Genomic DNA, 14,409 nt, shown 5'->3' on the forward strand with positions numbered 1-14,409 from the left:
CATGGCCTTGAACACAACAGTTTATCCAGCCCCATTCATTTTCTTATTGACCAAACTCATTGTATAGATTTCCTTTCTCTCAGATGTTACATGGCTGTAAAGGATACGCTTGCAAGGAGATGCCCATCTTCAATTCTGCCATGAAAAAGAAAACTGTAGAAAAGCAGGAGATCCATCTCAGCCCGACGCATGAGTAGTGAGGAGGCTATGCAGTTATTTTTCTTTGTTCCCTAAGAAATGTTAACCAATTCTTGTCGGTAACCATGAAACACACCAGTATCCAAAAACTGACATAAAACACTGGGCATTCACAGCTCACTCAAGGGGTCTTTGGTTCTGAAAGTGGTGACCTCTCATACATTAGCTGCCTAAGTAGGAGTGAGGGACACCCCGGAACTAAGAAGTTCAATCATGTTTGAACTGGAAATGAGTCACGAGACAACTTAGAGGGCAGTAGAGACTGTGGGTCATTCATTAAGAAATGATGCATTATGTGATTTTATTGAACGTAACATCCATATGGAACATCTGTTGCTGGGCCACACAGTAAAACGGACCCTTTTTGCTCCGACTGCTTGGAAGACAAGGGTCCTCCTGTTCCACACTGCCACCCCTCATTCTTTTCCTATGGGGTGTATTTCATGATGATGTATGACTTCTGCCAGAAATGGGTAGCTATCCAGCAAATGCATACATTCACCCCATAAAAAGAGGACCGTATGCTGGAAGGTCGCCAAGGTCATGGCCAATTCTACTGACAGCTGAAAATAGTTAAACTGACTTTTACTGCCCAGGCAGGAGCCAAAATTTCCTTCTGGCTCAGAAATCTGAACTCAACCCAGGCGTTCACCCAGTTTCTCCGCTTCTCCCAAATTGGATGTCTCATAATAGCTCTATGACATCGTCCTCACTTCTTCTAGGAGTGGTGTTTAGGAAACACAAAGGTGGAGGCATTTGGTCAAAAGGATCAGAAGTAATTCTACCACACAGAGCAGCTAGTCAAGACCCCAAAGCATCAGCTCTTCTCACTGTCCAGCATATAATGTCTACCAGAGTGGACCGTTTCTCCGAAAGTTGGGGGCCATTCTTCACTGGTGCAAGAGGAAATGCCGCTAGGTTTTCTAAGGGTTTCTTCTCTATAAATACTTGTCTGGCTCCCTGATAAGTGCTGAAGTTCTAATAAATAATACAGGAGTTAGTTTTCAGGCTGCACTGAAAACTAATCCAGACGTTTCTGGCGATTTCAAGAATTGACGGTTTTGATTCTATGAAAGCTATCATCACATAGCTAAAAAACAGAACCCCAAAGCCTGGAGACAAGCATTTTTAAATGTAAACACGCAGTGAAGGCACCTGAATCATCGCTGTGTCAGGCCAGTTAGAAAGCTGGTACAGAGATAATAATCAAACTGTTAAGACTGTGCTCACGTGCACGGTGCGAGGTCGCTGCTTTTTGCACCGACGTGCTGTGCTGACACCCATCTTTGGATTCCGTGAAGGAAAGGGGCCCGTGGCCTGCAGGAGCAGGAGCTCAGCAAATATCAGTTAGAGAGACACAGCCAGGGTGGGCGTGGCCAGTGCTCCTGGCCCCGCCCCCGACTCTGCAAGTTAGAACACCTCTCCCTGCATCTTCAAAGCATCTCCAAAGCAACTCGGGCTCTGCTTTTCTGAACACTGACTGGACTCCACTGGGCCTGGGTGGTTGGGTGTAGTGCTAACTACGTGCAGCTCACCTGCAGCCCAAGGAAAGCAGAACGTGTTATTCTGCTCTGGTAATTGCTGGGCTTCTGAGAAGGAGCCACTGTTCCACCAACACCAGGCTTGGAGTTTCTCTTTCAGCGCTGAGGCGACAATCTCTTTGGGAAATTCGTGAGCCAACAAGACTACAGTACAGCCTCGTACCTTAGACAAAATAATATTCCCTTTCCTTGTGTGGCAGATTGAGCCCAGATCAAAACGCAGATAGGTACACCTGAGCCCACGGGTGGGGACCTCCAGGAAGCAATGAGAATGAAAATTGTCAGCCAAGGTTCAGACCTAGTGGGTCTCTATGAACTTGAATCAGTTTCCTGATTTTCCATTTCCAACATTGGCATGGTGTTTACCTACCCTAGTCTCTGGGAGGAAAGTGCACAGAAAGATTCCTACAATAAAATAACTTTGGTGACACAGATTTTTCCCTGTGAGACTTCTCAGGAACTTGACTATGATAATTAGAAGATTAAAAATATTTTAAAAATCTAAGCCCATGAAATAAAGAGGGCACATCTGTGCACCATTGACTTACACTTTTCAAGCTACAAAATATTAACTATGTATGGAGCAACTGCCATGTGTAAGACACCATGATTCTAGAAGAAGCCAGCTGCTTCTTCTAGAATCAGAAAACCTCCACATGAAAAGACAGGGGGCTTAAGCCTTAGCCCTAGCGACTTCATATAAGCAGTAATGGGCAAAGGGATGGGCAGATAGTTTCCCATTATTGTTTATAAGCTGCAAAACTTAACAGAATTTACCATCTAGGAGTCTAAAATAAAATTAAATAGTAAGTGACCTTGTTTTCATTAAATTTAAGATCTTAAGCTCATTCTATGAAATAATACTGACTACATTATGGCAACATGAACTTGTAATTACCTAATAAATAAATGCAATGTTCACTCAAAAACCTATATATAGGGGCTCAGTCAGGTGAGCTTCTGCTTTCGACTCAGGTCATGATCCCAGGGTCCTGGGATCAAGCCCTGCATGGGATCCCTGCCCAGTAGGGAGTCTGCTTCTCCCTCTCCCTTGGCTGCTCCCCCTCCTTGTGCTTTCTCTCTCTCTCTCTGTCAAATAAATAAATAAATAATATTTTTTAAAAAAGAAAAAATATATATATACCATGTGGGGGGCAGAGAAGAGGTCCTTGATAGCAGAAAGGCCGATGGTGCTTAGGTGATCTCTAAGACCTTTCTCTGGTTCTAAAGTTTCCTAAATCCTGATAATAAGGGGAATAACAAAATGCACATTTATATATAATTTTTGTATTTTATATACACTTTTCATGGAGGAGGTTCATCCTTTGAACAGCAGCTGTCTGCTGTGGTACAGCCCAGAGGAACCCACTCAAGATCAACTCGAGAGGACTGTGGAAGATAGAAGCTTTCTCTCCCTGGCTGCCCTGGCAGAGGCCACCTGCCTTTCGGCTCTGGGGGTGGGGAAACAGTTTTGATCTGATCCCTTCCTCTTCCCCTTTTCTATGCCAATCCTGTTTGGTCGACCACATGCCCTAGGCTTGGAAAATCAGCCACTCCCTTGTTGGCCAGGGTTGGTGGCTTCCCCTGGCAGAGAGCCTGGCTTCTCAGGGCACTCCCTTTGACTTTTGCCCAGAAAGACCAGGAAAGCTTTCTATGTCTTTGAGATCATCAACTCCAGGGTCAATCAACTGTGGCCCTCTGGGCTGACGAAGCTTAGTAGAGACCCACAGAGTAACCGGGTAAGGTGATCTGCGCTGCCTGTGGCCTCCCAGGCTGCGGGGCAGCAGGTCACACCTGTTTGTTTGTTTCTTTCTTTCTTTCTTAATAAAATTTTATCTATTTATTTGACAGAGATACAGCAAGAGAGGGAACATGAGCAGGGGGAGTGGGAGAGGGAGAAGCAGGCTCTCCACTGAGCATGGAGCCCGATATGGGGCTTGATCCTAGGACCCCGGGATTGTGATCTGAGCAGAAGGCAGATGCTTAAGGACTGAGCCACCCAGGCGCCCCATCACACCTGTGTTTCTTGAGCAGGGGCTCTGAGCAGCGTTCCTCCAAACTGCCCAGTCTGCAGGGCAATCTGCCTTTGGACGACTTCAGCTCCCAGGAAAGGCCCCAGTTCCTACTCAGAATCCAGGTCTTAGGCTATAATGCATATTATTTCCAGTAATCTTTTACCAATAATTACTGGTAATCTTTTAAAAAAATCTATATATGTGTGCATATATATATATATATATATATATATCTGTATATATTTCAATACATACACATATACATATTTATACATTCATACACAATATAGAGTATATACATGTCTGAGTATATGTACATGTTTATAATAAATACATATATGTGTTTTTCAAGTAGAACTTTTCCAAAAATGGTTAATTGTCCTCCATTAGTTCAAGAGACTGTGTTTTTCCATGTCTGGGTGTGTCTGTGTGTATGCCTTTTACATAATATCTATAGCCATTTAGAGATTAAGCCTAGAACTCAGAAGCAATTAATAAGCCATAATTAATAAGTCTAATAATTGAAAGAGATATCACAAAATCTACATACTGATGGAAAGACTATGTCCTTGCTCCATGAGGCAGACACATCACGCTGCTGGGTCCTGACCCCAAGCCATCTCCTCCTCCTTCCTAGGTGATAAAAAGACCCACTGGTTTGGGCACATCTGCCCATGTGAATCAGGGGTGCACTCCTGCCTGAGATGTCTTGATTGTGTGGGACACGGGGGCAGGAGCCTGGGTCACACGCGCCACCAGTGAGCTACTGAGACACACAATTCTGTAGTCACCTCACTCTATGATGGGTCTTTATGAGAAACAATCAATTGTCCATATTGTTTAAAGCAGTCTGATTGGAGTTTTATCTAATTTGCAGCCAAAATCGTCATAACTGTTATAAAGCCTCCTTGCTGTTAGTTGTTGGACAGTTTCACTAAGCTGGGCGATCTCCTTTCCAAGCCGAAAACATAGTCTGGTAGTAAATTAGATAGAAGGAAACAGAGTGCTTCTGACATAAATAGTTCCAGGAACAGAAAGTGACAGGTGATGGCCCAGAAGCAAGGAAACAGAGTAAATTGTAGAATAAAAAACAGAAACAGGGTCGTGTGGGTGGCTCAGTGGGTTAAGCCGCTGCCTTCGGCTCAGGTCATGATCTCAGGATCCTGGGATCGAGCCCCGCATCGGGCTCTCTACTCAGCAGGGAGCCTGCTTCCTCCTCTCTCTCTCTCTCTCTGCCTGCCTCTCTGCCTACTTGTGATCTCTCTCTGTCAAATAGATAAATAAATAAAATCTTTAAGAAAAACAAAACAGAAACAAGAAGGTAAAAATACAACACTCGGGGTCATTTAGTTGTGGAGCAGAAAATGCCCCACACTTAAAAGCCCATAAAAAGATCATTTTATTAAAGAACAGATCGATATTGAAATAAACTCTTTAGAAAGTTTTCCATATAAACCATAGTTTTTAAAAAGATTTTATTTATTTTTTTGAGAAAGAAAGACAGAGAGCATGAATGAGGAGGAGAGAGGGAGAAGCAGGCTCCCCACGAGCAGGGAGCCCGATGTGGGCCTCCATCCCAGGTTCTTGGGATCATGACCTGAGCCAAAGGTAGATGCTTAACCGACTGAGCCACCCAGGTGTTAAATTAATAATTTTTTAAAAGTTTTTCTGCTAAAGGGTTGAAAAGAACTTGTTAGAACCACTAATCCACTTAGAATTTTATGTATCTTGGATTTTACTCTACACATGCCAGAAGCATTGTTCGGAGCCACTTGGAACTCAGAGATAGCATTATAAATACTAAGTTCCAAGGACAGTCCACAAAAGTCCATTTGACTCCAAATGGACCTGAAGACTGGTGTCAGGGATTGGGACTCTGGGCAGTGTCTCCCCATTGGAAGTTGGAATGTTAACCCACAGGACAGACCCAGGTCATCTGGCTCAGACGAAGGGAGTATTTATCCAAAACGATGCTACAGGGAACACACTGTCCATTAGCTGCCTGCCCATCTCCAGACAATGCACACTGAGTCCGGCTGACAGCCTGGGCTGGAGAACAGACCCCACATCAGGGGGGAAGCTGGAAGAGATGACCTTTAAAATCTCCAATTCTGTTTTCCATTTCCCCATGTCCCTGGTTCTGAGGGCTCAGAGATGCTATGAGTGGTGGCTGTTATGTTGCTGTAATTTTCTCAGTCACCACCGACATCCATCAGTGAAGCACCAGACAAGCACAGTCCCACAGCTGGGTGGTCCCTCTTTGCTGCATCACTGCTGATACCAGCCTCCTCACTGCCCATCCTGCTGGTCCCTATAATCTCCAAGAAATGGGGCACACCTGGGTGGTACACCCAGTTCAGCGACCCACTCTTGGTTTCAGTTCAGGTCACGATCTCAGGGTCATGAGATCAAGCCCCATGTTGAGCTCCCCATTGAGCACAGAGTCTGCTAGAGTTTCTCTCTCCATCTGCTCCTCCCCACCAAAATAAATAAATAAATACAATCCCCAAGCAATGGCCTAAGGATGCCACCACCAATGAAAGGAAGAATGAGCAGGATACCTTGATGACCTTGGTAAGACAATGAGATGAGAACACAATTACTATCTTCTTGGGCCACCTGAGTGGCTCAGTCAGTTAAGCGTTTGCCTTTGGCTCAGGTCATGATCCCAGGGTTCTGGGATAGAGTCCTGCATCAAGTTCCCTGCTCAGCAGGGAGTCTGCTTCTCCTCTCTCTACCCCTCCCCCTTGCTCTTGTGCTCTCTCTCTCTCTCTCTCTCTTAAACAAATAAATAAAATCTTCAAAAAACCCCAAAACAATTACTAACTTCTCTGGCAGTCTTAGATTTTGACTTCAATGTCTTACCTTTTCCAAAACCTGCCTTTGTCCCAGAATACTTGTCTAAGAGTCTTCCTAGCTGAAATTAGAATGTTTCCTTAGAATTACAGCAGGTTCTTATACCTCCTTTATAGTACCTCTCCCTTTATGTACTACATTTGAGTTATTTGTGGGCAAACCTTATCTCCCTTACTAGGCTGTAAGAGTCTGTAAGGCAGGATCCATGAAAGCCATGAAAAACCAGCTCTCTCCATCTGGGAACTGACAGTTTGGTTGGAGTACTTGGACAACTGCACCAAGATCGGGTTTTGGAATCAATAGCTTTCATTCAACAATAATTCATTCATGGGGTATCTGTTGTGTGTCTATTGTGTGTTGGACATTGAGTTCGATTTTTGAGCAGGGTGTGAAGGAATAAATGTTATACAAAGATTTTAGCCTCCAGAACTCACCATCTCATAATGGAGGCTATCACTTCCTCTGATCTTCAATGTCAACTTAGAGGGAGAACTTGGATCAGGACATGTCTTGTCACCCAAAAGAGATGTAAGTCTGTAACTAATCATATGGAGAAAGAGTGGCAAATTCCTATTTTATGCCCCTGGACTTTGGACATTCCAAAAAATATGAGGATATGATGACTTTATCTAAGTCTCTGGAGATAAGATAGGGACAAACCACAGGAAGGGTCATCACTCCTGCCCATGAGGGATTGGAGAGAGAAGACTGGGACGAGAGATGAGGGTAGAAAGTGTGAGGAAAAGCAGACAGTGTGCCATAGCTTATAGAGGAGAGAAACGCAGAGTGAGGAGCTGGGCTGCCCAGCTCTGAATCCCAGTTGGCCATTTACTAGCTGTGTGACCTTGAGAAGTTGCTTGTGTGACCTTGAGAAGTTGCTTAACCTCTCTGTTTCCTAACTTGCAAAATAGGAAGAATGATCATAACTTGCTCATACAGTTATGGTGAAGATTTAGAGTTAATGCAGGAAATGGGCTCAGAGCAGTGTTAATGGTGTGAGTTGTTACATTATTATCATTACTGTACTGGAACCTGGACTGAGAGTCAGAACCTGGGTGGGACAATCTCACCTGTTCCAGTAAGGTCAGTACCTTCACTGTAGAGACACAAAGCCAGCCTCTCAATCCTATGACCATCACTTCCCAAAGAATGTCTGCTGTTAACCTGGGGGATAAGTGAATTTCCAGATCTCTCCAGTCTCAGCCAAGAAGCCTTACTAGACATGTGAATGTAATATCCCCAACTGAGCAGGAAATGTGGAGATCCTCCTCCTGGGCACTCTCTCTTGCTTCAGGACATCAGTGCAAGCCCAGTTATCCATAGGAGACTCTCCTTCCCCAAATACCTCCAGAGGATGGCCAGTCATTGCTTCAATCTTATCTATGGCCCTCATTCACCTACTGATGGCTTTTAGTCTGCATTTCCCTGTGAATTCCATGATCCTCATAAAACCCAGAACCCATGAGGTCATTTCTCTGCCTACCTATGTCGGGTGAAGAGACACAAATGAAAACAAATATGACATGAAATTGTCCTCCCATCAGGATGATTATTAGAATTAACGTCTGATAATATCAAGTACTTTTCAAGAGTCTGGGGAAGGACATTCTCATACAGGCTGGTTGGAGTATCCATCTGAACGATCATTTTGAAGGGCTGCTAGGCAGCGTGGGCTAGTTTTAAAATGCACACACCCTCTGACCCAACGACTCCAGGGCTCCAAGCTTACCTGAGGAACTTCCTGTGAGAAGGAAGGAGGGCTATCAAAGACTTACACGAGTCTCTTCATTCGGAATAGACAAAAACTCAGAAACAAGCTACATGCCCATCAAGAAGGAAATGGCTATGCTGTGATGTATTCATCTATTGGAATACCATGCATCATTAAAAGCACGAGATGTGTCTAGATTTACTGGCATAGAAGGATCCACATAATAATATGTTATGGGATAAACTGTGCCCTGCCCACCCCAAATTCATATGTCAAAGCCCTAATCCCCAGCACTTCTGAACGTGACTGTATTTGAAGACAGAGACTTTCAAAGAGGTAATTAGGGAAAAACAAAGTCTTTAGGGTGGGTCCTAATCCAACATGACTGGTATAGAAAGAGATCAGGACACAGACACACAAAGGGAAGTCCATCTGAAGTTATAGGGAGAAGACAGGTGTCTATAAGCCAAGGAGAGAGGTCTCATAAGATACCAACCCTGCGACACCTTGATCTTGAACTTCTAGCCTCCAGAATGGTGAAAAAACACATTTCTGTTGTCTAAGCCACCCCAGTCTGTGGTACGTTGTTGCAGAAGCCCTAGCAAACTAATATACAATATCCTGGGCCACACTTCTCTATTCTTTTGATGTCTTATTCCCAGGGCCCATCAGTGTCTACAGGCAAGTAAATGCTTATGTGTATTCCCAGGGCCCATCAGTGTCTACAGGCAAGTAAATGCTCAATAAATGGTTCTAAAATGCATTTAAATAGAAAGGAATGTTTTCTTGCAGGCTGCTTTTCAACCCAGGGCATCTCAAAGGCCCAACATTTCATTCTCTTTGTGTTGACTCCGACTGTCTAGAGATGAGCACTGTAATCACGGCATGAGCAAGGTCTAGCCTTTAATGGTTTCTTTAATACAATGGGGACTACTTGGACTTCTGGGCCAGCCAAGCCCCATTGGTTTTCAATTCTAGTGAAATCTGCTGAGAATGTATTGCAATTTATTTTATTCAAGTTCTGTGCCCATAAAGGTCTTCAATTCTTAACCCACAATAGGGCCCAAATAAAAAATGCTTATTGACCTTTGTCTGGGAAGCTCTGATAATGCAGGTCTTACCTCTTCATCGGCTTGGGTGAGCATTCTCTCTCCAGATTGGAGGATGTGTGTTTCACGTGCATTGCATTGTAGGAAGTGTGAGTATAGTCATTTTCGTCGTTGTAGTCTGGACCAAGTAACGTCCGGGCCCAAGTTCCCATGTCATAAGGAGGAAGGGTTCCTCCAAATTCAGAGGGCAAAAATTCAGGGTGGATTAGCTGGTGAAGGCTGTTTAAATTGTTTCCATGCAGGAAAATCTGGAGAGGAAAAAATAATTATCCACAACAACAACAACAACAAATCCAAAACATATGAGCAACTATTCAGCTTGATACACAATTTAGCAATGACAAATTGTCTGCACTGCTGGTAATCATAGTGTTTAAAGAGGCATTCAATTTTGTGTCTGCAACTTAATCTTCATAAAATGTTAATTTATTGCTCAGAAAAGGGGCTGAATTAATAGTCCTTAAAAAATGAAGTTTATGAACAAATTGGGTATTATTTGGCCCGGGCCCAAATTTACACGTACAGTAATCTCCTAATTATCCCCACTGATAAAAAGGGTAGCGATGTAGACTATGCAACCTCCCAGTTGTGCTTCTCGTGCATCCCCACATTGTTCTGCTCCTTCTGCCTCCCCCAAGGGCTTTCTGCCCTCTGTACCCTCTCCGCCTCCCCATCCTCTCCAGGCCTTCCCCAATCCTCGCCAGCCTCTTCCCCAGTCTGTCCTGGAGATACCTGCATGCTCTGGTTCTCCTCCCTGCTCCCCCAGTTAACTATTGTTTGCTGACTTTTATATTTTCTGATGCGTGCATTTATGTCTTGATCGCCCACAGGAAGAGAAGAATACTCAGGAAAAGGGATGGTGTTTTCTTACTCTTTTAATACATTCCCAGCTCCCAGGATTGATGTGGGCACAAGGTAGAAACCCTATCCATTCGTCAGTGGAAGGAAAACTGTGGCCTGAGAACTTAGGGGTATTTTTACCGCCATCTTTCACTTATGTCTGGACTGAGGGCTAACTCCCAGAGAAGTTTGCATCTTCTAAACATGTACTAGAAACCGGCCAAGCAGGAGGGGAAACCTGCCCAAATTACACTTATTTTCAGGAAAATCCACACAGTGGTTAAGCCATAAGTCAATAATGATCATCTCCTACGATTTAGGAATTGACTTCTGAAAGTCTATTTCAAGTCCATCCGTGGAATGTTATCAGTTCCCATACTTCATGTTGCAAGTTCAACGTACACAAGTTATATCCAAGCGTAGGACCACTGATTATACACACACAGGTGTATACAAACACCCCACAGTTACCATCATGCAATGTAAATGTGACTTTTAAAATACTTAAAATTAGGAGCATCTGGGTGACTCAATTGGTTAAATATCTGCCTTCAGCTCAGATCAGAATCCCAGGGTCCCAGGATCAAGTCCCGTATTGGGCTCCCTGCTCGGTGGGGAGTCTGCTTCTCCCTCTCCCTCTGGCCCTCCCTCTCTACTCATGCTTGCTGTCTCAAATAAATAAATAAAATCTTTTAAAAAAATAATAAAAGAAGATATTTATATATAGTATAACAATATACCATAAAATTATCAATTATGTCATATACTATAGATTATATTATAATATATTACCTAATAGAGACATATACTTGCTACATTGTTCTGTTGTATTGATTTTAACTTATGATGTCATGACATCATTTAGAAAGGAAAGGAACAAGAAGCTAAGTACTAACATTCTTTAGAAGAATACTGAAGCAATTCAGAAAATAATGTATATTTTCTGACAGTGGATCTCAATTTTAATAAGAATCTTTGCTTTTGAAGAAATTCATCTCAGGAGGAATTACAGTGTTTGAAGCATGGAAAAGCTGGGGATAAATACTAGGCCTGGTGTTTAGAACAAATATTTATACCGACCTACCCAATACCTGCTGTTCTTTTTTTTTTAATTTTTTATACTATCAATTTTGTTCATGATGTTCATGTTTTCTGTTTTAAGTTTTTATTAAATTCCAGTTAGTTAATATATGGTGTAATATTAGTTTCAGGAGTAGAATTCAGTGATTCATCATTTACATATAACACCCCAGTGCTCATCCCAACAAGTGCCCTCCTAATTCCCATCACCCACCTAGCCCATCCCTCTATTCCCCCAACTGCAACCCTCAGTTTATTCTCTATACTTCAGAGTCTATTTTATAGTTTGCCTCTCTCTGTTTTACCCTATGTTCCTCTGTCTTGTTTCTTAAATTCTTCACATAAGTGAAATCATACATACTTATTTAGCTTAGCATAATACACTCTAGGTCCATCTACATCATTGCAAATGGCAAGATTTCATTCTTTTTTCATGGCTGAGTAATATTCCATTATATAGAGATACCATATCTTCTTTATTCATTCATCAGTCGATGGACATTTGGGCTCCTTCCACAATTTAGCTATTGTTAATAATGCTGCTATAAACATGTGTCCCTTCAAATCAGTATTTTTGTAGCCTTTGGATAACTACTTAGTAGTACAAATGCTTGGACTAGGGTAGTTCTATTCTTAACTCTTTAAGGAACCTCCATACTGTTTTCCAGAGTGGCTACACCAGTTTGCATTCCCACCAACAGCCAGCATGGATAGGCAGTGCTGTGGAAACTGGCCTTGTCTCCTGGGGTGCTGTGGGATGGAAGAACTCAGCAGATAGGAGGCTGGACTCTTCACCTATCAGATTCTGTTCTGTGCCCAGAGTTCCAGAAATTCCTTTCTATGGCACCACAGCAAGTGTCAATTGCTTTGTCGGAAGAATTCCACTAGTTCGTTCCTGAGTAGAAGATTCAGCCCCTGGGAAGCCTGAAGCCATATGGGGAAAAGTCTAGGACACTTCTCTGTCCTTAGCACTGTCCTGAGTCTTTGCCAGATTGCAAAATGTTTTCAAATGTCTCTGCTTCCTTAGGCTGGTGAGTTCTAGTCTTAGTGCCACCCTTGTTTGGGAATAGGAGAACTATCCTTCCCATAACCTGCTGCCATGTTCCCTCAGGATCCGGAAGCATCTGAGATTTAGGACTTAGAGACACTGCAGAGTGTGTATGTGTGTGTGGCGAGGGGGCTTACATCATCATTTCCCCCTGCATACACAGACTCTTCCCTTGCATGAGGTGCCCTGGGTATAAGGGCACATGTAAGGTGCTGTTAAGAATGACCCTGGTCAGGGGTGCCTGGTGGCTGTTGGTTAAGCGCCTGCCTTCAGCTCAAGTCAGGATCACCGGGTCCTGGGATCGAGTCTTCGGGATCTCTGCTCAGCAAGGAGACTACTTCTCCCTCTGCCTGCCACTGGTTGTGCTCTCTCTCTCTCTCTGACAAATAAACAAATCAAATAATAAATAAGCAAATAAATTAAAAAAAAAAAAAGAAGAAGAGGAATGACCGTAGTCAGATTCCCTTGACAGGTGGTGCACCTGACCCAGGAGGTAACTGAAATCAGGAAGTTTGAAAGAGAAGAAGCGAAATGGTAAAGAGAATGAGAGTCACTGGGTCTCTACTACATGTGTGGCATTATGCTCCCTGTTTTCCTCTGCTGCCTCTTTAAATTACCCAACATCCCGGTGACCTGGGTGTTAGCCCCTCTGCCTTTCTAAATGAGGAAACTCAGATACAGAGTGAGTGGTGGAACAATGTTCCGTCTCTCGGCTAATCAGAACGCCACCACAAACCCCAGCTCTGATGGAAGGTGGTGGCCTCCCAAATGTCATCAGCTGAAGTAATTAAGACTTTAAAAGCCTTTTCCTAAGAGCATTATTATTTCTCGTGAAGAATGCTTTCTCAGCCTCAAAGGTGATGAAGCTGGCAGTGATGACCCAAGAGCCATGGGGAAGGAAAAGAAATGGTAAACATTCTTCATCACGATAATACATTTGCAGGACAAAATGCTAGCTATTAAAATACGCCGTGAACGGGAAGCTGCTTGACCCCATAGCTCCCTGGAGCATTTACAGTAAAATGGGCATCTGGTATCTGCATGCCTTCAAAGTTTCCTTTGGTTTGTCACTGGGACTCTGAAAATAACCCAGTTCTACTAAATTATTGATTAAATTCAGACCATTTGCAAACTCCAGCTGAGGCTCACATGCTCAGGGAGTGCAGAAAAGCCGAAAACCCACAAGTGCAAAATAAGGGGGGAGAGACAGAGGGAAGGGAGACAGAGAGATTGAGAAAAGGGTCTGGTAATTGCCCCTCAGCAACCCCCCATTGGGTGTGTGTTTTCATTACCCGCTTCCTGGTCTTGTCTTTAAGGAATGGCTTGATGAGCGTGTACAGGGCATGAATGTACCACGGTTGGTTGACAAAATGGACTCCTCCGAAGCGGGCAGGAAAGCTGTCCTGGGGCAGAAAGAGAGAAATGCACACCAATTAGCACACATTCCAGAGTGGACAGGGCCCGCAGGACTGCAGCCCTGGGACAACCTATTTCTTCTTTCTGACGGAAGCACTTGCTAATATAAGCAAGCAAGCAAGCAAGCAAGCAAGCACACAGCCTTCCTAGCTGCTAATGTTTCCTCTATTCCCCTCACTTCCTTCCTCCCCTTTGACTCCGTAACTTAAACATCGTGCAAAGGTGCCAACTCGTGTCTTTCTCAGGTCACAACGGTACGACCTCTGACGTGGCACATAAGTGAGCATGACCCAGATAGTTAGGGAGTCCGAATTGTGCCATGCATCAGGCAACCAAAGCTTCAGTTCCCGCAAGCTTTGAGCATACACTCCCTCCTCTACCTTCATGCTCTACCTGCCAGCTACAACCCTCTCTGCTGGCATTGTCATGATAGCAGCTGAACTTCCTGGGCATAGGAAGGGACTGGAAAATGATTTCCAAGAATCTGAAGAGATGGAACTCTCTGGAATCCACCAATGTCTGACAGTACGTGCTGGCAAAGTTTCCACCAATTCCTGAGCTGGCTCCGTCTTTCATCCCCACAGAGTAGGGCCCA

At 43.8% G+C, this 14,409-nt stretch overlaps 1 protein-coding gene across 1 annotated transcript in view; it reads right to left on the reverse strand.

Annotated features, from left to right (window-relative positions):
- Nucleotides 1–14,409, reverse strand: part of CLVS1 (clavesin 1) — a 179,299-nt gene that overhangs the window by 17,699 nt on the left and 147,191 nt on the right. Inside the window, exons 4-5 of the mRNA XM_044245541.1 lie at nucleotides 13,691–13,801; nucleotides 9,443–9,678 (exon numbers count right to left, since the gene is read on the reverse strand). Coding sequence (XP_044101476.1) covers nucleotides 9,443–9,678; nucleotides 13,691–13,801 — 347 coding nt within the window. The remainder of the gene's footprint in view (nucleotides 1–9,442; nucleotides 9,679–13,690; nucleotides 13,802–14,409) is intronic.

Source organism: Neovison vison, chromosome 4, assembly GCF_020171115.1.
Source record: "Neovison vison isolate M4711 chromosome 4, ASM_NN_V1, whole genome shotgun sequence".
NCBI classification, from domain to species: Eukaryota; Metazoa; Chordata; class Mammalia; order Carnivora; family Mustelidae; genus Neogale; species Neogale vison.